This window comes from Trachinotus anak, unplaced genomic scaffold, assembly GCF_046630095.1.
Source record: "Trachinotus anak isolate AG129_WGS33_773 ecotype Australia unplaced genomic scaffold, CSIRO_AGI_Tana_v1 ptg000012l, whole genome shotgun sequence".
Lineage (NCBI taxonomy): Eukaryota > Metazoa > Chordata > Actinopteri > Carangiformes > Carangidae > Trachinotus > Trachinotus anak.
This window is the reverse complement of record NW_027273863.1, coordinates 27,753,938-27,775,651: the sequence shown is the minus strand read 5'-3', so window position 1 is coordinate 27,775,651 and position 21,714 is coordinate 27,753,938. Positions and strand designations below refer to the sequence as shown.

The 21,714-nt window shown below is 48.1% G+C and overlaps 3 protein-coding genes across 6 annotated transcripts; 2 read left to right on the top strand and 1 right to left on the bottom strand.

The window, feature by feature from the left end:
* The first annotated feature begins 4,543 nt into the window (after nucleotides 1–4,543).
* LOC139629580 (uncharacterized) lies at nucleotides 4,544–8,783 on the top strand. The gene is made up of 5 exons (XM_071492290.1): nucleotides 4,544–4,614; nucleotides 5,304–5,347; nucleotides 6,713–6,880; nucleotides 7,255–7,349; nucleotides 7,938–8,783. The coding sequence occupies exons 1-5, from the start codon at nucleotides 4,548–4,550 to the stop codon at nucleotides 8,164–8,166; spliced, it is 603 nt and encodes a 200-aa protein (XP_071348391.1). The 5' UTR covers nucleotides 4,544–4,547; the 3' UTR covers nucleotides 8,167–8,783.
* On the bottom strand, nucleotides 8,711–16,872 carry LOC139629579 (myb-related protein A-like). Of its 3 annotated transcripts, none has more exons than XM_071492287.1 (15): nucleotides 16,625–16,872; nucleotides 15,263–15,316; nucleotides 14,337–14,427; nucleotides 13,854–13,925; nucleotides 13,342–13,437; nucleotides 12,968–13,188; nucleotides 12,243–12,444; nucleotides 11,977–12,156; nucleotides 11,607–11,711; nucleotides 11,095–11,193; nucleotides 10,895–11,022; nucleotides 10,695–10,791; nucleotides 10,350–10,439; nucleotides 9,538–9,783; nucleotides 8,711–9,447 (listed from the first exon to the last, which is right to left on the bottom strand). In XM_071492287.1, exons 2-15 carry the CDS (start codon nucleotides 15,286–15,288, stop codon nucleotides 9,358–9,360), a joined length of 1,743 nt encoding a protein of 580 aa, XP_071348388.1. In that variant the 5' UTR covers nucleotides 15,289–15,316; nucleotides 16,625–16,872; the 3' UTR covers nucleotides 8,711–9,357. The 3 variants fall into 3 exon arrangements, with proteins under 3 accessions (XP_071348388.1, XP_071348387.1, XP_071348390.1); XM_071492286.1 differs by having other exon boundaries at nucleotides 16,375–16,871; XM_071492289.1 differs by having other exon boundaries at nucleotides 8,713–9,447; nucleotides 11,980–12,156; nucleotides 16,375–16,869.
* A 291-nt stretch (nucleotides 16,873–17,163) lies between these two features.
* On the top strand, nucleotides 17,164–21,589 carry LOC139628668 (ecto-ADP-ribosyltransferase 4-like). Of its 2 annotated transcripts, none has more exons than XM_071490584.1 (2): nucleotides 17,164–18,656; nucleotides 19,878–21,589. In XM_071490584.1, exon 2 carries the CDS (start codon nucleotides 19,923–19,925, stop codon nucleotides 20,643–20,645), a length of 723 nt encoding a protein of 240 aa, XP_071346685.1. In that variant the 5' UTR covers nucleotides 17,164–18,656; nucleotides 19,878–19,922; the 3' UTR covers nucleotides 20,646–21,589. The 2 variants fall into 2 exon arrangements, with proteins under 2 accessions (XP_071346685.1, XP_071346683.1); XM_071490582.1 differs by having other exon boundaries at nucleotides 17,164–18,794.
* The last annotated feature ends 125 nt before the right edge of the window (nucleotides 21,590–21,714 follow it).

Sequence of the window (21,714 nt, the reverse complement as noted above, 5' to 3'; positions counted from 1 at the left end):
TCTCAGGGTCTCAGGTACAGGTCTCAGGTACAGGTCTCAGGTACAGGTCTCAGGGTCTCAGGTACAGGTCTCAGGGTCTCAGGTACAGGTCTCAAGGTCTCAGGGTCTCAGGGTCTCAGGGTCTCAGGTACAGGTCTCAGGGTCTCAGGTACAGGTCTCAGAGTCTCAGGTACAGGTCTCAGGGTCTCAGGTACAGGTCTCATGTACAGGTCTCAGGGTCTCAGGTACAGGTCTCAGGTACAGGTCTCAAGGTCTCAGGGTCTCAGGGTCTCAGGTACAGGTCTCAGGGTCTCAGGTACAGGTCTCAGAGTCTCAGGTACAGGTCTCAGGGTCTCAGGCACAGGTCTCAGGGTCTCAGGTACAGGTCTCAGGGTCTCAGGTACAGGTCTCAGGTACAGGTCTCAAGGTCTCAGGGTCTCAGGGTCTCAGGTACAGGTCTCAGGGTCTCAGGTACAGGTCTCAGAGTCTCAGGTACAGGTCTCAGGGTCTCAGGTACAGGTCTCATGTACAGGTCTCAGGGTCTCAGGTACAGGCCTCAGGGTCTCAGGTACAGGTCTCAGGTACAGGTCTCAGGGTCTCAGGGTCTCAGGGTCTCAGGTACAGGTCTCAGGGTCTCAGGTACAGGTCTCAGAGTCTCAGGTACAGGTCTCAGGGTCTCAGGTACAGGTCTCATGTACAGGTCTCAGGGTCTCAGGTACAGGTCTCAGGGTCTCAGGTACAGGTCTCAGGTACAGTTCTCAAGGTCTCAGGGTCTCAGGGTCTCAGGTACAGGTCTCAGGTACAGGTCTCAGGTACAGGTCTCAGGGTCTCAGGTACAGGTCTCAGGGTCTCAGGTACAGGTCTCAAGGTCTCAGGGTCTCAGGGTCTCAGGGTCTCAGGTACAGGTCTCAGGATCTCAGGTACAGGTCTCAGAGTCTCAGGTACAGGTCTCAGGGTCTCAGGTACAGGTCTCATGTACAGGTCTCAGGGTCTCAGGTACAGGTCTCAGGTACAGGTCTCACGGTCTCAGGGTCTCAGGGTCTCAGGTACAGGTCTCAGGGTCTCAGGTACAGGTCTCAGAGTCTCAGGTACAGGTCTCAGGGTCTCAGGCACAGGTCTCAGGGTCTCAGGTACAGGTCTCAGGGTCTCAGGTACAGGTCTCAGGTACAGGTCTCAAGGTCTCAGGGTCTCAGGGTCTCAGGTACAGGTCTCAGGCACAGGTCTCAGGGTCTCAGGTACAGGTCTCAGGTACAGGTCTCAGGGTCTCAGGTACAGGTCTCAGAGTCTCAGGTACAGGTCTCAGGTACAGGTCTCAGGGTCTCAGGTACAGGTCTCAGGGTGTCAGGTACAGGTCTCAGGTACAGGTCTCAGGGTCTCAGGTACAGGTCTCAGGGTCTCAGGTACAGGTCTCAGGTACAGGTCTCAAGGTCTCAGGGTCTCAGGGTCTCAGGGTCTCAGGTACAGGTCTCAGAGTCTCAGGTACAGGTCTCAGAGTCTCAGGTACAGGTCTCAGGGTCTCAGGTACAGGTCTCAGGTACAGTTCTCAAGGTCTCAGGGTCTCAGGGTCTCAGGTACAGGTCTCAGGGTCTCAGGTACAGGTCTCAGGGTCTCAGGTACAGGTCTCAGGGTCTCAGGGTCTCAGGTACAGGTCTCAGGGTCTCAGGTACAGGTCTCAGGTACAGGTCTCAGGTACAGGTCTCAAGGTCTCAGGGTCTCAGGGTCTCAGGGTCTCAGGTACAGGTCTCAGGGTCTCAGGTACAGGTCTCAGAGTCTCAGGTACAGGTCTCAGGGTCTCAGGTACAGGTCTCATGTACAGGTCTCAGGGTCTCAGGTACAGGTCTCAGGGTCTCAGGTACAGGTCTCAGGTACATGTCTCAAGGTCTCAGGGTCTCAGGGTCTCAGGTCCAGGTCTCAGAGTCTCAGGTACAGGTCTCAGGGTCTCAGGCACAGGTCTCAGGGTCTCAGGTACAGGTCTCAGGGTCTCAGGTACAGGTCTCAGGGTCTCAGGTACAGGTCTCAGGTACAGGTCTCAGGGTCTCAGGTACAGGTCTCAGGGTCTCAGGTACAGGTCTCAAGGTCTCAGGGTCTCAGGGTCTCAGGGTCTCAGGTACAGGTCTCAGGGTCTCAGGTACAGGTCTCAGGTACAGGTCTCAGGGTCTCAGGTACAGGTCTCAGAGTCTCAGGTACAGGTCTCAAGGTCTCAGGTACAGGTCTCAGGGTCTCAGGTACAGGTCTCAGGGTGTCAGGTACAGGTCTCAGGTACAGGTCTCAGGGTCTCAGGGTCTCAGGTACAGGTCTCAGGTACAGGTCTCAGGGTCTCAGGTACAGGTCTCAGGTACAGGTCTCAGGGTCTCAGGTACAGGTCTCAGGTACAGGTCTCAGGGTCTCAGGTACAGGTCTCAGGTACAGGTCTCAGGGTCTCAGGTACAGGTCTCAGGGTCTCAGGTAAAGGTCTCAGGTACAGGTCTCAAGGTCTCAGGGTCTCAGGTACAGGTCTCAGGGTCTCAGGTACAGGTCTCAGGGTCTCAGGCACAGGTCTCAGGGTCTCAGGGTCTCAGGTACAGGTCTCAGGGTCTCAGGTACAGGTCTCAGGTACAGGTCTCAGGTACAGGTCTCAAGGTCTCAGGGTCTCAGGGTCTCAGGTACAGGTCTCAGGGTCTCAGGTACAGGTCTCAGAGTCTCAGGTACAGGTCTCAGGGTCTCAGGCACAGGTCTCAGGGTCTCAGGGTCTCAGGTACAGGTCTCAGGGTCTCAGGTACAGGTCTCAGGTACAGGTCTCAGGGTCTCAGGTACAGGTCTCAGGGTCTCAGGTACAGGTCTCAGGTACAGGTCTCAAGGTCTCAGGGTCTCAGGGTCTCAGGGTCTCAGGTACAGGTCTCAGGGTCTCAGGTACAGGTCTCAGGTACAGGTCTCAGGGTCTCAGGTACAGGTCTCAGAGTCTCAGGTACAGGTCTCAGGTACAGGTCTCAAGGTCTCAGGTACAGGTCTCAGGGTCTCAGGTACAGGTCTCAGGGTGTCAGGTACAGGTCTCAGGTACAGGTCTCAGGGTCTCAGGGTCTCAGGTACAGGTCTCAGGTACAGGTCTCAGGGTCTCAGGTACAGGTCTCAGGTACAGGTCTCAGGTACAGGTCTCAGGGTCTCAGGTACAGGTCTCAGGTACAGGTCTCAGGTACAGGTCTCAGGGTCTCAGGTACAGGTCTCAGGTACAGGTCTCAGGGTCTCAGGTACAGGTCTCAGGTACAGGTCTCAGGGTCTCAGGTACAGGTCTCAGGGTCTCAGGTACAGGTCTCAAGGTCTCAGGGTCTCAGGGTCTCAGGTACAGGTCTCAGAGTCTCAGGTACAGGTCTCAGGGTCTCAGGTACAGGTCTCATGTACAGGTCTCAGGGTCTCAGGTACAGGTCTCAGGGTCTCAGGTACAGGTCTCAGGTACAGGTCTCAAGGTCTCAGGGTCTCAGGGTCTCAGGTACAGGTCTCAGGGTCTCAGGTACAGGTCTCAAGGTCTCAGGGTCTCAGGGTCTCAGGTACAGGTCTCAGGGTCTCAGGCACAGGTCTCAGGGTCTCAGGTACAGGTCTCAGGGTCTCAGGTACAGGTCTCAGGTACAGGTCTCAAGGTCTCAGGGTCTCAGGGTCTCAGGTACAGGTCTCAGAGTCTCAGGTGCAGGTCTCAGGGTCTCAGGCACAGGTCTCAGGGTCTCAGGGTCTCAGGTACAGGTCTCAGGGTCTCAGGTACAGGTCTCAGGGTCTCAGGGTCTCAGGTACAGGTCTCAGGGTCTCAGGTACAGGTCTCAGGCACAGGTCTCAGGGTCTCAGGTACAGGTCTCAGGTACAGGTCTCAAGGTCTCAGGTACAGGTCTCAGGGTCTCAGGTACAGGTCTCAGGTACAGGTCTCAGGGTCTCAGGGTCTCAGGTACAGGTCTCAGGTACAGGTCTCAGGGTCTCAGGGTCTCAGGTACAGGTCTCAGGGTCTCAGGTACAGGTCTCAGGTACAGGTCTCAGAGTCTCAGGTACAGGTCTCAGGTACAGGTCTCAAGGTCTCAGGTACAGGTCTCAGGTACAGGTCTCAGGGTCTCAGGTACAGGTCTCAGGGTCTCAGGTACAGGTCTCAGGTACAGGTCTCAAGGTCTCAGGTACAGGTCTCAGGGTCTCAGGTACAGGTCTCAGGGTCTCAGGTACAGGTCTCAGATACAGGTCTCAGGGTCTCAGGTACAGGTCTCAGAGTCTCAGGTACAGGTCTCAGATACAGGTCTCAGGGTCTCAGGTACAGGTCTCAAGGTCTCAGGGTCTCAGGTACAGGTCTCAGGTACAGGTCTCAGGGTCTCAGGTACAGGTCTCAGGGTCTCAGGGTCTCAGGTACAGGTCTCAGGTACAGGTCTCAGAGTCTCATCAGGGACTGGATAAAACCAAGTCTGGATTCTCTCAAGTGTGAACTGTCCTGAATGGCTGCTCACACACACACACCTGATGTCATCAGTGTGTGTGTGTGTGTGTGTTACAGAGACACACACACTCAGCAGGATTAGCGACCGCAGGTATTTAAGCTCAGAGTGTGTGTGAGTGTGTGGAGCAGAATGCAGCAGATCTACAGACACTCTGATGAACAGTTTGAGATTTATACCACCGTCTTCTCCCCACAAGGTGAGTCCACACACACTCCCACACACACACACACACGTGCGCGCGCATGCGCACACACACACACACACACACACACACACACACACACACACACAGCTGTGTCTGCAGCTGCCAGTCAGTCAGATTCACTGGACGTTGTCAGATTCAGGATCTTCTCTGTTTTCACACATTTAACTGAAGCAATTATGAAAACTGTTACAGTCCCTTCGTCCTCTTCCCTTAAACCTGATTAAAAGACCTTAATGTCGTCATAGTTACTGAGGAGACTTTAAGGTAAAAACAGAGGTAAAAACTGTCTCCTGTTCTCATCGTCAGCTCAGCTCGTGAATAGAACTCAGACTGAGAGTCAGTGTCATAACCAGGTGAATTCATGCAGCCTCAGGTGTGTTCGATGCTGCAGGTGTAAAACACATCAGCCCTTTCTCCACAGAGCCAGAACTGGACCGCTGACAGAGCCTCCAGGAGACCAGGTGATCTCACCTGAGAGTCTCACTCTGTGGTAATGAGGCACAGTCAGGTGTGTGGACCACCTGAGCACAGGTGCAGCGATGACCAGAGTCCAGCTCAGATAAAACATGTTTAATAAAAAGCCAGTTTTATCCTGAGGTTTTCTCTGGGTCCAGGTTCTGGTCCTGTCAGACCTTTTGAACTTCATGTTTTTAATGCCCCCCCCCCCGTGTTTGTGTCAGTCTGCAGGTCAAGGACGAGGACAAGACGTGTGGACGCTGAGCAGGTAAAGTCAGATCTGAATGTCCTCAGCAGGTGGGGGGGGGGCAGGGAGCTATGTGTCTCTGTGGTCAGGTGTGTAGTCCAGGTGTCCCCTGAACCCTCGGGCCCCTCAGGCCCCTGGCCCTGTAGACCTGCTCAGTAACCCCGCTATCACAGCGTCTGTGACAACTGAACATCGTTAACATGACGACAACACAACGACAACGATTGGTTAGAGCCCCCCCCCCCCCCCAGCAGGAAACAGCAGGTCAGACTTAGTGAATGGAAGGACATTAAATGTGAGAATGATTTCTCCTTTAACTCTGGTTCATCCTGTGTGTGTGTGTTAATCTGTGTTACATCAGTGTGACCTCTGACCTCTGTATTTACAGCCTGTTGAGCTGAGCCACAGCTATTTAAAGCTGATTAAAGGAGACACACTGATGAATGGTTCTCTCTCTCTCACACACACACAGACACACACACAGACACACACACAGACACACACACACACACAGCTCTAATAGATCAGTTAGCAGCAGCTTCCTGTGACGGATCATTTAAACATGTTTTATAGCAGAAAAGAAAAAGCAGTGAAACAGGAAGTCTCTGTTTCCTGTTGGAGGTGATTGATTGATCAGTGATTGATTTGATTAAGTTCTTCTTCATTTTTATTAGCACGCTAACTTCATCCATCCAACTCTCGGGTTAATTCACTAAGACATATGAAGGGTTTTGAATCTGCACAAAACGAGGAGGTTTAAAGATTTAAAGCTCATCAATCCCTGAATTTACACTTAAAATCACTTAAAAGGCTTTAATGTTTGTGGTCACTTAAGGGAATTTTAACCCCTAAAACTCCCTTAAACTGCTTAGATAACAATTAAAAAAGCCTTAGTATACCGTATTCAGTTATTGTATTTATTAATGATTGGGTTAAACACCTGAAATTGGATATTAATTGAAAATTTAAGGTCCTATTCAAGGGTAAATTAATTGATTTTACTTGTTTAAATCCCCTTAGTCCCCACAGAAAACCCATTAAACCCACGGACTGCAGGGTTAGACACTAACCCTAACCCTAACCCTTTCACATTCATCTGGAAATTAAGGGGAAACTCATGAAGCCCTTAACATCTATTTCAATTGTTCATTAAGGCCTTTTCATATTAAGGGATTTTTAGGGGCTTTATATTTTCAAAGTAAAAGACAAATTAAGGATCAGATTATGGGAAATTAAGGGGACAGTTAAGGGTTAAGCAAGTGTTAATTATGGGTTTATTAGTGTCTAATAAAAGGTGAGTTAAGTGCTAGCTGAATGACCTCAGTGTCTTCAGTGCTGATCCTCTGGGAGGCGTGGTTATGTGCAGTTCTGAACTGTGATTGGCAGGTTGTGGTGGCAGCGGCCCAGTACCGATCCCGCCTGGCAAAGGAGCTAGACCTGAACCAGGGGGACCTGATCCAGGTTCTGTTTAAGGAGGATGAAGCCTGGTGGTTCGGGCGGCTGTCAAACGGAGATGAAGGTTACTTCCCTGTAGCCTTTGTGGAGCCGCTGCAGGTAACAACACTCACCTGGTCTGAAGGGTTTACTGGCTGTAAACCAGGACCACCACTGAAACCAGATCTTTCCTTTGTCCTTTACTTTGAAAAAATACCCCTTAAAAAGCCCTTAAATTAATAACGCTCTGCTGTTAAGGGCTTCTTGGGCTTCCCTTAATTTCTAGGTGGATGTGACTGAAGATTGATCTTTAAAGATTTAAAGTTAAAGATCAAATCCAGGGTTATTTGGTGATTGCTCCTCAGAGCTCTTCATCATCATCATCATCATCATCAATGTTTTACCCTCAGTGAGAACATGATGCAGCCAGATGACCTTAAATCACTGTCTCGCTCCTCTCAGCCACAGTCATGTGATGGTTCTTTGTGTTGCAGGGCAGGGATCCGTCCCGAGCCACGCCCCTGCTGGTCAGGAGGGGGTCGGTGCCAGCTGTTGTGACACCCACAGGTGCCCCCTGTGGCTGCACCAGGTAACTGCAGCAACACCTGAGAGCCACCTGGAGCCTTTCAAATTTACAGCGACATAACTTTATTTAAACACCATGTAGAGACAGACTGACTGTTAATTATAAATATTTCCAGTGTTAACATTTGACTGACTTAAAATGTAAAATAAATAAACAGTGCTGCATCTAACAGTCTTCTGATTGGCTCACAGCCTCTCTTCTGATTGGCTGACTGACCTGTTGTGAGTAGAGCTCCAGAGAGAAGCCTGAGAGACAGGTTGTAAAACTACAGATGGTTTTTGGTTCTTAAAACCACAAATATATCTTCTGATGATATCAAGACTTCAGATAAACCACAGAAGAAGAGTAAAATACAGAGCTTTAAAGTTAAATTATGTTGAAATATCCCTCTGCCTCTAAAACAGTTTACACTTATTCTGCTGTTGCTGTTGCTCTGTGATGTTGTTCGTTTAATTTTTATATTTGTTATTATTGTTATAAGGTTGTTTCTTTGTACCTGAGTGTGATGATAAAGTTGAACTGAGTATCTGTGCATCATGAGGTCAGAGGTCAAAACAGAACCACGTATTCATTCATGCTCTCGCTCTGCAGCGGTCGCAGTACTCCCAAGCTGCTGAGGAAAAACAGCATCCGGCGGCCGCTGGGACTCGATGGGCCTTCAGCGGTGGCGGGGGGCTCAGGGGGGTCAGCAGCTCCTCCTCACAGCTCCCCCAGCCTCCTCCACCGAGTCCTGGCTAAATCCAGGAGGAAGAGCTGCCCCCACCTTCCCCACCCTCCTCTGGACACCGGCTCTATCAACACTGCCTTCCAGCCGGACTAGACTGGAACCTGTGGATCTACGAGCCCCCCCTCTCAGAAAAAGTTTAGTTTCACATTGATTTCCATGTGTTTTTGATTCTGCACCTGACGTCAAACATGAAACAAGTCACACAGAAGAACCTTCCTGTGGGGGGGGGGGGGGGTCAAATCTCAGGTTAGACCCACAGGTCACCAGGGCCAGGTCCACGTCTCTAAGGTGAAATCCTTCAACATTTCTGAGTCCCTGAGATCAGATCAGTCTCAGTACGTGAGTCAAAGTCATGTCCAAGGTTCTGAGGTCAAGTGTGAGTCTCCAGGTCTTGTTGAAGTCTCTGAGACAATGTCCACGATGCTGAGGGGGAGTCTGAGTGGAGTCTCAGTCTGACTCGGTTCAGTCACATCCAGGTCTCTGATCTGAGGATTTTAAAATGGGAGGAAATGTCTTCAGATCAGCTTCAGGAGCTGAGTCTGAGTCAGTCTGACGATAACGAACATGAAGCAGCTCCAGAGATCTGAGCCTCACTCTGCTGTTCACTGATCAGACGACACACACACATGCAGTCAGTGACATTTACTGAAATCAAAATCAACATGTTCCATCAGTTCTCCTCAGACATTAATAAAGTGCTACAATCAGTCTTCACCTGTTGTTTTGTGCTGAACTGAAATAAAAGAATGAATCAATTTATTCCAAACGATCAATAATATGACAGTTAAAACACTGATCACACATTCAGACTGTTCCAGAATCATAAGTGACTTTACTCTGATCCAAAGTGCAAACAAAGTGTCTGATGTAAAATCTGCAGCCACGTCAATAAACAGGTAAAACCTGAGACACGTTCACGTTGGATCACACAATTTAAAAACATCACAACAGTCCACAAAAAATCACACAATTTAAAAACATCACAACAGTCCACAAAAAAATCACACAATTTAAAAACATCACAACAGTCCACAAAAAAATCACACAAATATTTTCCTGTTTCAATAAAAATCATTAAAATATCAAGATGTTTGTGGTTAACTGTTCAATAAATCAATCAATAAAACATCAGCTGATCCTCTGAGGAGAGAACAGCTGAGAGACTCTGATCCACAGACTCACAACTAACGCACACTCACACAGGTCGACTGATGATGATGATGGAGGCAGGTGTCTCTGCTAAATAAATAAATGGAATAAAAACTCAGATGATGATGATGAAGATCAGGGCTCCACGTAGAGTCGGGCCTGTTCTGTCAGAGTCACCTGATCATCTGTTTTCCCAAACATCACCACCTGTAACTCACCACTCAGCTGACCACAAACACACACACACACACACATTAACCCCTGATCCCCTGATATCAGACCCTCTAGGTTCCGGTCTCAGACTCTGGTTTTTACCTCAAAGGGGGTCAGTCTGTAGGCGGGACATTCTGGAGAATGCAGGTAACCAATTGGCTGCTGACACCACCACACCTCCACCTGTCCCTCCAACGGAAAACAACCAAACTCCTCACAGCCGGGGACGGAGCTGGACTCCTCCTGAACCCGCTGCTGGACTGAGCTGGACTGTCCCTGGACCTGTGAGACTGAGTTGGACTCTGCCTGGACCTGCAGGATGGAGGTCAGCAGACTCTCCCCCTGGACCTGGATGACAGAGGTCAACAGGTGACACATGACCATGAGTTGCAGGTCTTTCTGGACCTGAGACCACCTCGTCCTCATTCGGTTTTTGGTTCTGTGTTAGATTCTCCTGTGACTCTGACTGAGGAAAACATCACTAAAGGTTTTTCTCTGATTTGTGAAACGGTGCTTTTGTTTTCTACAGAGACCACATGAGACCAGGTCTGGGTCTCAAACTAGTGATGAGGACCCCTGAAGAACCACAAATGATTGTTTGACCTCTTTGGACAAATAAAATAAAGGTTTCAGATTAGAATCTGTCTTTAGTGTCTCCACATTAATCTGGACCAGGTGTGACATTTACCTAAAACTATTTTATACCTAGACCTGGTCTTAGGTGGTCTCTGTGCTCCCCCATCAGATACTTTTTAACCCAGCTTTTGAGAGTGACTAATCTTTATCTGTTCATGCTGAACACAGACTGGGTCCTTTGTCCTGATTCACAGGACTGTCTGTGACGCTGCTTAATGATCCCGATGTCCTGGACCTGGACCTGGACCTCTGTGTTGTGTGTTGTGTGTGTGTCAGACCTCAGAGCTGCTGCCGGACAGTTGGCTGTCAGGGTCGACACTCCTCTCCTCCCACGTCACATTCATCATCCTGCTCTGACAGACTGAGACCTGGACCAGAAACACACACTGGGCTGTGGTCTCAGAGAGTACGTCAGGTCTACAGTTAACCCTCTGGAGCCTGAAAACACTGAGCACGTTTACAGTAACACAACTTTACAGATGTGGAACTGTCACAGTCTCATCAACATCTGGAGAAAACAAACATGAATCAACCTGAACTCTGGAGGGTGAACCTGTTTAATCAGCTGGTTATCAGCTGATAATCAGCTAGTGATCAGCTGGTCATCAGCAGTGCCTCCTCACCTCGTCCTGGCTACTCATATTGATCTTCAGTGGTGTTGGTGTTTGAGGAGCCGACGCCCACAGCACCCTGAGCCTCTCTCTGATCTCCTTGGGTGTCCTGAACACAACAGATCACTTGAGTTCAAACATTAATTAATTAATCAGCTGATTATGTATTCAGTGTATTGATGAATGCCCCCCCCCCCCCCCCCCCCACGCACTGGGTGCTGAAGCTGCTGCAGTGCAGACAGGGCTCGTCCTGGTTGGTGTTGGAGTGTTTGAGAGAGCAGACGGGGGTGGACGTGAGAGCTGGGCGCTGCAGCTTCAGGTCCTCACACAGACTGAGGAGCTGTACACAGGCAGCAGACGTCAGACAGAGCAGCTTCAGATCAGGACAACATCAAAGCAGCAGAGTTATTACCTCGGAGGGAGAGAAGCTCAGAGCCCCTACCAGGCTGGTCCTGCTCCAGGAGGAGGAGGGGTCCCCACTGCTCAGCAGCTGCTCCTTCATACCTGCAACCTGGACACAGATCACTCAGGTTCAGGTCCCAGGACCAGACTGACATTTAGAACCTGGTCTAGTCTCCGGTGAGAATGATGAGTACTCAGACTGAGTCTGCAGGTTTCTGCAGGACCGACTCACTCAGTCCTCTGACTGTGACTGACTGAGCTGAAACAAATCACTGATCATTCATCCGCAGCTGATGATGACTGATTATCATTATGACTGATCATCACTGATCACCACTGATCGTCACTGATTACTACTGATTATCACTGATTATCACTGATCACCACTGATCGTCACTGATCACTTCATGTTAGAGAAGAAACCAGCGACTGGTCTCAGCTGTGTGACAGGCCAGTTTTTCATGGTCACCCTCTGATGTCAGCTGATGTGTGTGTGAATGATTGACATGTCTGTTGTCTTACGTAGCTCCTGCTCAGATCAATGACTGACAGGTCAGCGTCCTCTCTGCACAGGCAGGTGGGCAGTGAGGTCACTTCCCGTGGGCTGCGGCTCCAGGTCTCTGTGGTCTGTGATGAAGTCAGGTTCCTTTAGTTTCTTAACTTACCAAGAAAAGAGGCACTAAAGACACTGGTCATCATCGTCTTCATCATCAACAATCATCCATCAAATAAAAACAGTCCACACAGAATATTTGGTGTCAACAACTGCACACGCACAGTGATCTAAGGTGAGCTGTGACAGGTAAATCAGATCAGACCGAGATAAGGGATAAAAAATCTCCCCTCCAAAATAAAAGCCTGGTAAGTCCAAACAAATAAACTGCTGTTTTACCACCTCTATCAGCTCCGTGGCCGCTGTCAGCTCGCACATGGTCAGAGAGGAGTCGTAACCTGAGGAGGAGACGGGGACACAGCTGGAGCACAGGTGGGTGTGGCCACGAAGGTGTTGGCACGTGCTGAGGTCACTGGAGGTGCAGCTGGACTCGTCCTTCACAGTGGACAGACTGTCTGCCTGCAGGGGGCAGAGCAACGTCATCATCATCATCCATGTGTTCTGTCAACATGGGTGGATGATGATGATGGTGGGTGGATGGTGACCTTGGTGCGGATGTTGGCCGTGCTGGGGGGTCCACTGGTCCTGGACGCAGGTCTGGAGAAGGAGGAGGAGCTGGAGGAGTTGGAGGACGAGTTGAAAGTGGAGGAGGTGATGGAGGAGTTATGGAGGACCTGCAGATACCCCTCCTTCTCCACCTTCCTCTTTAGGGTGGAGTTCCAGTGGTTTTTGATAGAGTTGTCTGTCCTGAGAACACAGCATAACAACACCAGAGTCTACGTACCTGCAGACCCCTGCTGACCCCTACAGATGGTCCACGTACCTGCAGACCCCTGCTGACCCCTACAGATGGTCCACGTACCTGCAGACCCCTGCTGACCCCTACAGATGGTCTACGTACTTGACGGCCCCTGCTGACCCCTACAGATGGTCCACGTACCTGCAGACCCCTGCTGACCCCTACAGATGGTCTACGTACTTGACGGCCCCTGCAGACCCCTACAGATGGTCCACGTACCTGCAGACCCCTGCTGACCCTACAGATGGTCTACGTACTTGACGGCCCCTGCTGACCCCTACAGATGGTCCACGTACCTGCAGACCCCTGCTGACCCCTACAGATGGTCTACATACTTGACGGCCCCTGCTGACCCCTACAGATGGTCCACGTACCTGCAGACCCCTGCTGACCCCTACAGATGGTCTACGTACTTGACGGCCCCTGCAGATGGTCTACATACTTGCCAACCCCCGCAGACGGTCTACATACCTGCCAGGCAGCAGTTTGGAGATGTCAGCCCAGCGATTTCCCAGCAGCCTGTGGGCCTGACAGATGATGCGGTCCTCCTCCAGCGTCCAGCCGCTCTTCTTCACTGTCGGGTTCAGGTGGTTGTGCCAGCGCTCGCGACACTGCTTCCCATTACGACTGTGCAGGTGTTTGGCGATGAGCGACCAGCGTTTCATGCCATACCTATGGACCAGCTCGATCACCTGCACAGGAGGTGACATAACAACATGTTCTGCTCATTTATGGAGGTGTTTGGTAAACAGCTGCACACAGCTCTCCACTTGATAGGTCAGAGTGTGGTGGTCTCAGCTGACCATTTCAGGTGATTTTCTTGTCACATGACTGTGAGTCTTTACCCTTGCATCCTCCTCCTGGGTCCAGGGACCTTTAACCAGCTCTGGATTCTTTATCTGCTGCCACCTCCGCTGACAGTCCACATCTGACCTCTGACCCTGAGACAGAGACAGACAGTGTGTTTGTGTGGATTCAGCTGTTGTGCTGCGTTCAGGTGACATCAGATTTGACAGTAAATATGAGTTAAACACAGCAGTGTCTCCTCACTGTGACGTTTCCCTCTCATCTTCTTCTCTGGGGGTGAGTCCATCAGCTGTCAGTGTTTGACTTGGTGTTACTGTTTAACTGTTTAGGATGAATTGTGACCATTTATCCATTATTTGCATTTATTAAATATTTGAATCTATTGTGTTTTCTACTACTTGCAATCTACTGTAACTGCTTTTATTGTATCAGTCTTACTTTAATGTGATAATTTATTAACAGTCTGTTTTTATGTTGCTGCCCTCTGTTGACAGGAAACACTCACCTGTGACCTGTAACACCTCAACAACATTGAGATGAAGCTACTCACCCTGAAATGAAGAGAAACTGAAGACCAGCTGTTTGACCCAAACTCCTTCACCAGTCTTTGCAGCTTCTCATCCTGTGGAGGAAGATCATTTTCTATGAGTGGGTCCAGTCAACAGTCTCACACTGGTCCACTGATCTACAGGTGGAGGCAACACACCAAGATACCACCTAACGCACCACCACAGGCAGTGGAGGAGAGGTCTGTCAGAGAGTAACGTGGAAGTCAACAACTATGAATCAATTTGCAAATGTTTTTTGAGGGAAGTTATGAAGGAAATACATTCAACACATTTGTTAGACACACAATAGATACACAATGAGATCTGTTGTCACTGACTGAGAAAAATAAACAAACATAGATCAACTTTTAGATGTTGCTTCAACATAAAAGACCTGCTGCTGCTACTGCACACACAGGACTTTTACTGTGAAGGATGAGGACAGTTTCTGAGTTAGCCCTGGATGCTAACATGATGACCGTTACCTCGCCTTTTGTCCATCCAGGCCTCTGTAGACTCACTCTGGAGAATTTTCCCTCCAGTTCTTTACGACCCAAACAGGAGCGACTCCTGGTACTGAGACAGAAACAGAACTGAGACCAGCTTCACTGATGTGATCACACAGGACAGTATGACAGGTGAGTGACAGGTGTGTGACAGGAGAGTGACAAGTGTGTGACAGGTGAGTGACAGGTGTGTGACAGGAGAGTGACAAGTGTGTGACAGGTGAGTGACAGGTGAGTGACAAGTGTGTGACAGGTGTATGACAGGAGAGTGACAGGTGTGTGACAGGACAGTATGACAGGTGTGTGACAGGTGTGTGACATGTGAGTGACAGGTGAGTGACAGGTGTGTGACAGGTGTGTGACAGGTGTGTGACATGTGTATGACAGGAGAGTTACAGGTGTGTGACAGGTGTGTGACATGTGAGTGACAGGTGAGTGACAGGTGTGTGACAGGTGTGTGACAGGTGTGTGACATGTGTATGACAGGAGAGTTACAGGTGTGTGACAGGTGTGGGACAGGTGTGTGACAGGTGAGTGACAAGTGTGTGACAGGTGTATGACAGGAGAGTGACAGGTGTGTGACAGGACAGTATGACAGGTGTGTGACAGGTGTGTGACATGTGAGTGACAGGTGAGTGACAGGTGTGTGACAGGTGTGTGACAGGTGTGTGACATGTGTATGACAGGAGAGTTACAGGTGTGGGACAGGTGTGTGACAGGTGAGTGACAAGTGTGTGACAGGTGTATGACAGGAGAGTGACAGGTGTGTGACATGTGAGTGACAGATGAGTGATAGGTGTGTGAGATGTGAGTGAAAGGTGTGTGACAGGTGTGTGACATGTTTATGACAGGTGAGTGACAGGTGTGTGACAGGTGTGTGACAGGTGTGTGGCAGCTGCTCTCACCAGGACCTGCGGCTTCTGCTGCTCATCACTGCTGCTCATAGGAACCCTGACACACTGACACAACACACACACACAGGTTCAGGTTTCCTGTTCAACCTGTTCAACTAGATAATCCTCAGCCAAGTATTTCTATGATTCTACTGTAAGAAGTGAAACCGGATTCACAGCTCAGGGTGAATACAGCTCACAAAGACTCATGGGAGCCACAGTACCTAAGTCTGGAGAGGAAAACCATGGTGAGGCAGCTCCCTGAGTCTCAGACCACAAAATCTGTCTATAGCGTCAACAGTCTTCTACATATAATCAATTCTACAGCAGGGTCTCTGCAGACTCTCCAAGTTGAACTTCATACTGTCCACACCACATAGAGGGGGGTTCCCTCCATTCAACTGTTACAGAATTTATTGGCATTTATCACATTTTTCTCACTCCATCCCAGCTGTATATAACTACCCATTACCCCAAACCATTAACTAATCATCAATAATCAAAGAACTGTTTTAATAATGTTTAACCAAAAATGTATATGTTGTTTCCAGCTTCTCAGCTTGATGCTTGTCTTGGTCATAGACAACAGTAAACAGAATATCTGAAGATGTCACCTGTGGGAAATTATAACGAGCTTATTTCTGTCATTTTATACACAAAATGATTAATGGAAAAATAACCTGCAGATTAACCAGTAATGAAAATACTGTTTCTTTGTAGCTCTATAACTTTCTGTTTTTTTTCTGGTTTCCTACCTTGTTTAAAAAATCAGACCCCTAGATTGAATTCATGGCCCTTTGTAGGGGTCTGGACCACAAGTTGGGAACCACTGCTTTAAACCCTGATGATAACAGTGACAGGAGGTAATGTATTCATACTTTTTACTTAAGTGAAAGTAAAAATTCCACAGTTTCTTAAGACTTTGTCAAAAGTAAAAGTCCAAACCTTCCGTCAGTATAAGTGTGTTTCTGACGCGCTCATCTACTGTGCGACTGCATTGAATCTGTCAGACCTGTAGTACAGGTGTAAATCTGTCAGACCTGTAGTACAGGTGTAGTCTATGAAGTAGCATCACATGGAAGTACTGCAGTAAATGTACTGACCGCAGTCTAACCTGCCCCCACCTTTATAAACCACAGTGCTCCTGAAGACACGTCCCGAAGTGACGCCGTTTGCAGTGACCGTTAAGCTAGCTGTTAGCACAGGCTAGCCGCGGACCGCCGGCCTCACACAGACATTAAAGCGGATTAAAGTGCGACAAACACCGATCGAACCAGGACTTTAGTCCGGTAAACAGCCGTACTCTGTGTCCCGGTACTTTACCGACTGAATAGCCCGTGGTGTCGTCTTGAGGGCGGGTGTCGGTGAACTTACCGGCGGCGGTTGGAGGAGAAACAGCTCGAGACGCGCCAGTTAGGAGCGAACACAGACTCTCCTCTGATTGGACGGTCTCCGGTGACGTCACTCACCGTGTGTCTTACCGGTGGTATTCATTGTTCAGACCAAAGACCGTAAATAAAGATTCACACAGGAAGCTTCAGACAAACGGTTTTTCAGCTGTTTGAAAATCTAGTTTATAGATATTATAGTTTAATCTGTGTCCACTCTGCTGCCCGCGCTCCTCAGGTTTCAACCCGCGGACTCATGACGTCAACATGACGTCAACATGACGTCAGGCACACATGAATCCAGATATTAAAACCGGACTGAAAGAGCGAGTGATGTTTTACCTTGAATCAGCTGAATCAGCTGAATCAGCTGAATCAGCTCTTGCTGACTGTATTCAACTTTACATTACTTGGTTTTGGTGTAAGTGGAACCTGGAATTTAAATGATAAAAATTTGACCCTTTTTCTGTATCAGACATGCTAATGGATAACATTAGCCTAATGCTAATGAAAGCAAAGCAAATACAACCACAATGATTCATTAGCTAACCATTTACAACATCAGGTGAAGTGTACAGACAGCAAGATAATGGCTCTGATTCATCTGAGAAATTACTGGTAACATCGCTGAGATAACATGACCTACCAACCAGTCTATTTCTAAAGAACCCTGCATTTCTACTGTCTACTGTCCCCACTCCTCAGTATAACCTGTGTCCAGACACAAACCCTCAGGTCCAACACATTAACACTGTCATCACATCACTTCAGTGTGGACATCAGTCAGAGGCTTGTGCATGTCATTAACTGATGATGCCTTTGTAGTTTGAAGCACCAGACTAGTTAACCTGCGGCAGCAGACTAGTTAACCACTCTGTATCATGCCTCAGTGTGTGAGCTGTGTGAAAAGCTCCACAGCTGATGCTGCAGTGCAGGGTTAATAACACACGTCAGCCCGTCCTGTTTGACAGTGTCAGTCCTGACACCACCACCACCAGATGGTGCTAAAGAGACACACTGACTTCACTGTGGCTGTGGTTGAACCATCAGAAAGGTGGGAGGCTGAGTTTGTTACAGGTGCAGATCATGCAGCATCTTTTCTCTGGAGACATTCAATGATGAATACAAAAGCTACAAACTCAACTCAACTACCACTCCTCAGTTCAGCAGAAACAACCAAGAGCAGCACACAGTCCAACAGGCAGGGGAAGGTCCAGGTCCAGGTCTGGTTTACAGGGTCAGAGACAGAGACATAAAACTGATCACATCAGACATCAGAGGCACAGAAGTTACATCAAATATTATTGTTATTATTACTATTATTGTTGATATTAATAGTATTACTGTTATAAATTCCATTGCAACCCCCACGACCACCCCCCAGAGGGGGTTGTGTGTTGAGTTGGCAGATGGAAGAACATCATCAGTGTGGTTAGAGTGTGAAAGACAGACTGTGGATGTGTGAACTGTCGGAGGCGTCACTGGTTTGATACCTTCACTTTTGCAGCTGCTTGATTTTGAACATTTGCTCATTTCAGGTTCAGCAAACACATCTGAGGCATCAGAGATGCTGTGCAGTGTCACAAAGACGCAACCTCACAGTTCCAGGTTCAGTCCGGAGTCTGGACTCAGTCTGATCAGAGACTCTGAGGACCTGAGGTCAGAGCCCAGTGAAGGAGCAGGAGCCTCCTTTGTCTGCTCTGACCTCTGACCTTTATTTTTTCATCACGACTCAACTGACTGTTTCTATTGTCCTGCTGAAACATGGTGATTGATTGAATGATTGACTGATTGATTGGTGTCTGGTCTAATGCTGACAGAATCAGGTTAACTCTGACTTGGGCAAACACACACTGATACACACCCTCTTTCACACCATTTTTTTAATCTTCACACATTCACCCACAAACCTTGGCTGTGCAAGTTGTGCATGTTGTGAACACTTGTGTGACTGCAGGGGGACGGTGCAATCAGAGGTTTGGAGCTGAGGGTCTGAAGCCTTCTCATTCTGAGGAGCGGTGAGTAGCCCTGCATCGTCGGTGTGCAGCTGTGGACTTGTGTGTGTGTGTTCTAACAGCATGATGAACAGGAACATGCTGCTCTTTGCTCTGCTGTGTTTGCTCCTGGACTGGGTCCTGCCTGTGGACTCCATGAAGGTGAGTGGAGCTGTTGCTGTCATCACTGTGGACTTGAATCAGATGAAGAACAGAGCTTGGTTGAGACTGGAGGACAGGAGGGCGCCTCAGGAGAGACCAGTTATTATGGACTGCTGCATTTAAAGACCTCAGTTTGTCTGTTACCATTATTATTAGTTCACATGTGATGTAGAAGTCTGCGTCTCACTCAGGAAACCAAGCCTCTGATACGACCCACAGTATCTCCTGAAAAAGTGGCCCTAAGGCGGCAGGTGTACTGGACCCTTGTTGTCATGGTTACAATAATAAACACGCGGACTGTACCGAGAGCTGTGTACCTACTTTCTTCACCATGGTAACTATAGTAACAGTCATGGCTTGGTTCGGTAAAAAAGATCCTCTACACAGAAGATAAAGCATTACAGGGAGTGGCAATAGTATGACATGTTGTACACTTCCTGTCTGCTAAGTGGGCGTGGTCATGATGTCACAGCACTAGTATTTGGTGCCTGATTTTGCCGCTAGTTTTTATCCGCTAGCTTAATGTGATCAACTCAGTACAAGATCACTTCAGTTTAATAACACTCTCTGTTTTCCCTCCAAAAACAGTCAAATGATAGTAACAGTCATAGTATTATAAAGCAAAAAATACAAGTTGTATTGAAGTTTTAACTTTTAATTCAGAGAAACCCATGTGACACAGTTACAGGGAATAATTGAAAATGAATTGTCTCCCCTCTGCACTGTCTCTGGTTAGGTTTGGGAAAAGATGGTGATTTGGGTTTAGATAAGTACTAGATGATCTGTGTTGTCATGGTAACAATAACAACAATGAACGGTCATGGATAATAGAAACAACATAAACTGCTCCTGTCACATGGGAATCGAACACCGCTCTCCTGGGTCATATTCATCCATCCACCCCAACCTCCTCCTGACCTGGACTTTGTCGCCTAGCAACAAAACCTGACTATGGGTCATAACAACCTGCTGACAGACGACCTGTGGGCTTTGTTTCAGGAGTGTCCAGGTTTACACTCTCACTGTTGTAAAGTGCAATTTTACCAGTGTCTGTTCAATGACCTGTCTCTGTCTCTGTCTTAGATCCGTCTCAGCTTGAAGTCACCACGGGTCAACCAGGCCATCCCCATGAGCATGGTGAAAGATGCTGTTGATGACATGTACTTTGGCTGCAACATGACAATGACAAAACAGGTGACAGACAAGTACTTTGTTGAAGAGAACACTGGAACGTTTGCTCGTGTCTGGAAAAAAGCTGAATCTTGTGCAAAGAAAAAACTAAACCAGAAGAATGATGGGGACGAGGCTCTGACCAAAGACCACCTGAGAGCAATCTGTGCCTACACCTCTAATTATAAAGAGTTCTATAAGACATTCAATCATCATGTCAGGAGCGACATGAGCAAATACACCACCTCCTTCCCTTTCCACTCCTTCCACTTCTGGCTGACGTCCGCAGTGCAGATTCTCAGTAATAATACAAAGTGTAACACCACGTACCGCAGAACCAACCTCATGTTTACTGCCAAGGTCGGCCACACTGTTCGGTTCGGTCTCTTTGCCTCCAGCTCCTACAAAACAACCCTGACCCGCTTTGGTCATAAGACCTGCTTTGAAATTAAAACCTGTGCAGGTGCTTTCCTGAAGCATTATTCAGCTGTTGGAACTGAAGAACAAGAGGTGCTCATCCCACCCTACGAGATGTTCAGGATTACGATGGGCCCTGCAGTGAAAGGTCTGGATGACTGTGATGTCGTCCACATTCTGCAGAGCGTAGGGGTTCACAGTAATGTGAACTGCAAAGCTGCATACGTATCAAAGACCAGTGGTTTTTCTGTTGGAGCAAAGTGAGAACATTTCCTCTCATTGTACTTCAAACTCTGTGCCTTTTGAACCTTTTTTTGTTGGTGGTTTTTGGCTTTGTTTGACACAGGAAACATGGGTCAGAGAGAAGTGGCATGATGTTCCCCATCTGGAACCATAATGAGAACACTGTGGTTATGTGACGTGCTGTAACATTCAGCGACCAGACCGGCTAAAACCCAAGCTCATTACAATATATCTAAGCATTCTGGTAAACCCTTTGTTTGCTGTTTATACATTTATACATATGGATCCATTTGTGGGGATGGATTTAAAATCATCTGCATTTCTATGTGTAACACATATTTTTGTGTGGGCATTTTATGTGTAAAATCAATAAATTTGTCACACAGTGAAAATGTGGATTAGCTTTTGTTTTGCTGTCTTAGTTGAGTTGCTGTTTCATCGCCCACCTGCATATTTTCTCTCAGTCCAGACTGAGACAGCTGTGAGTCCTATTTAACACACTACAGTAGAGTTTAAACCACAGCGACCTCTCCTGGAAGTAAAAAGAAGACACTGTTACAGACTGTGCAAAGTTTGCACATACACACTGGAGCCACACTGACAATATCTGGGCTCTTCTGCCAGGCCAACACACTGTATCCCCAACATTATCCACTGGACTAAAGTTCACCCTGTTTAGCTGTGTAGGTATTTTAAGCCATGCATGCTGTAGTCTGCAAAACTGCAAAACTGTACTCAAATTGTTTGTGTATAAAAATGTACTTACATGAAAGTAAAGAGTGATTAAATGCACTCTGAGCAAACGTTACTGCTTTACATTTTTCGAAGAGGCAGAGAGTGGTACACAGAGAAATTAATTAATTAATTACTATTACATTTAAGAAAAGGTGCAGCGACAGATTCAGTCCAACATTTCACATAACTTAAAGAACTAAACATAAAAATAGGATAAACAAGTCCAATAATTAATGTAACACAAACAAGACGTTACGCATGAACTTAAAATGATTTAAGGTAAAACTCAGTTTCCCAGAACTCTCTGCGTGATGACGCCACGAACTCCCGCCCGTTGTGAAAACCTCCCGGCATG

Excerpts from the sequence above, each read along its gene's own strand:
- LOC139629580 (XM_071492290.1), top strand. The coding sequence starts at position 4,548 with ATGCAGCAGATCTACAGACACTCTGATGAACAGTTTGAGATTTATACC. Across the intron at positions 4,615-5,303 it reads CACCGTCTTCTCCCCACAAG|TCTGCAGGTCAAGGACGAGG; the intron begins GTGAGTCCACAC and ends TGTTTGTGTCAG. Across the intron at positions 6,881-7,254 it reads CCTTTGTGGAGCCGCTGCAG|GGCAGGGATCCGTCCCGAGC; the intron begins GTAACAACACTC and ends TTTGTGTTGCAG.
- LOC139629579 (XM_071492287.1), bottom strand. The coding sequence starts at position 15,288 with ATGAGCAGCAGAAGCCGCAGGTCCTG. Across the intron at positions 13,926-14,336 it reads CTGGATGGACAAAAGGCGAG|GATGAGAAGCTGCAAAGACT; the intron begins GTAACGGTCATC and ends CTTCCTCCACAG. Across the intron at positions 10,792-10,894 it reads TGCAGCAGCTTCAGCACCCA|GACACCCAAGGAGATCAGAG; the intron begins GTGCGTGGGGGG and ends TGTTGTGTTCAG.
- LOC139628668 (XM_071490582.1), top strand. The coding sequence starts at position 18,717 with ATGATGAACAGGAACATGCTGCTCTTTGCTCTGCTGTGTTTGCTCCTG. Across the intron at positions 18,795-19,877 it reads TGCCTGTGGACTCCATGAAG|ATCCGTCTCAGCTTGAAGTC; the intron begins GTGAGTGGAGCT and ends TCTCTGTCTTAG.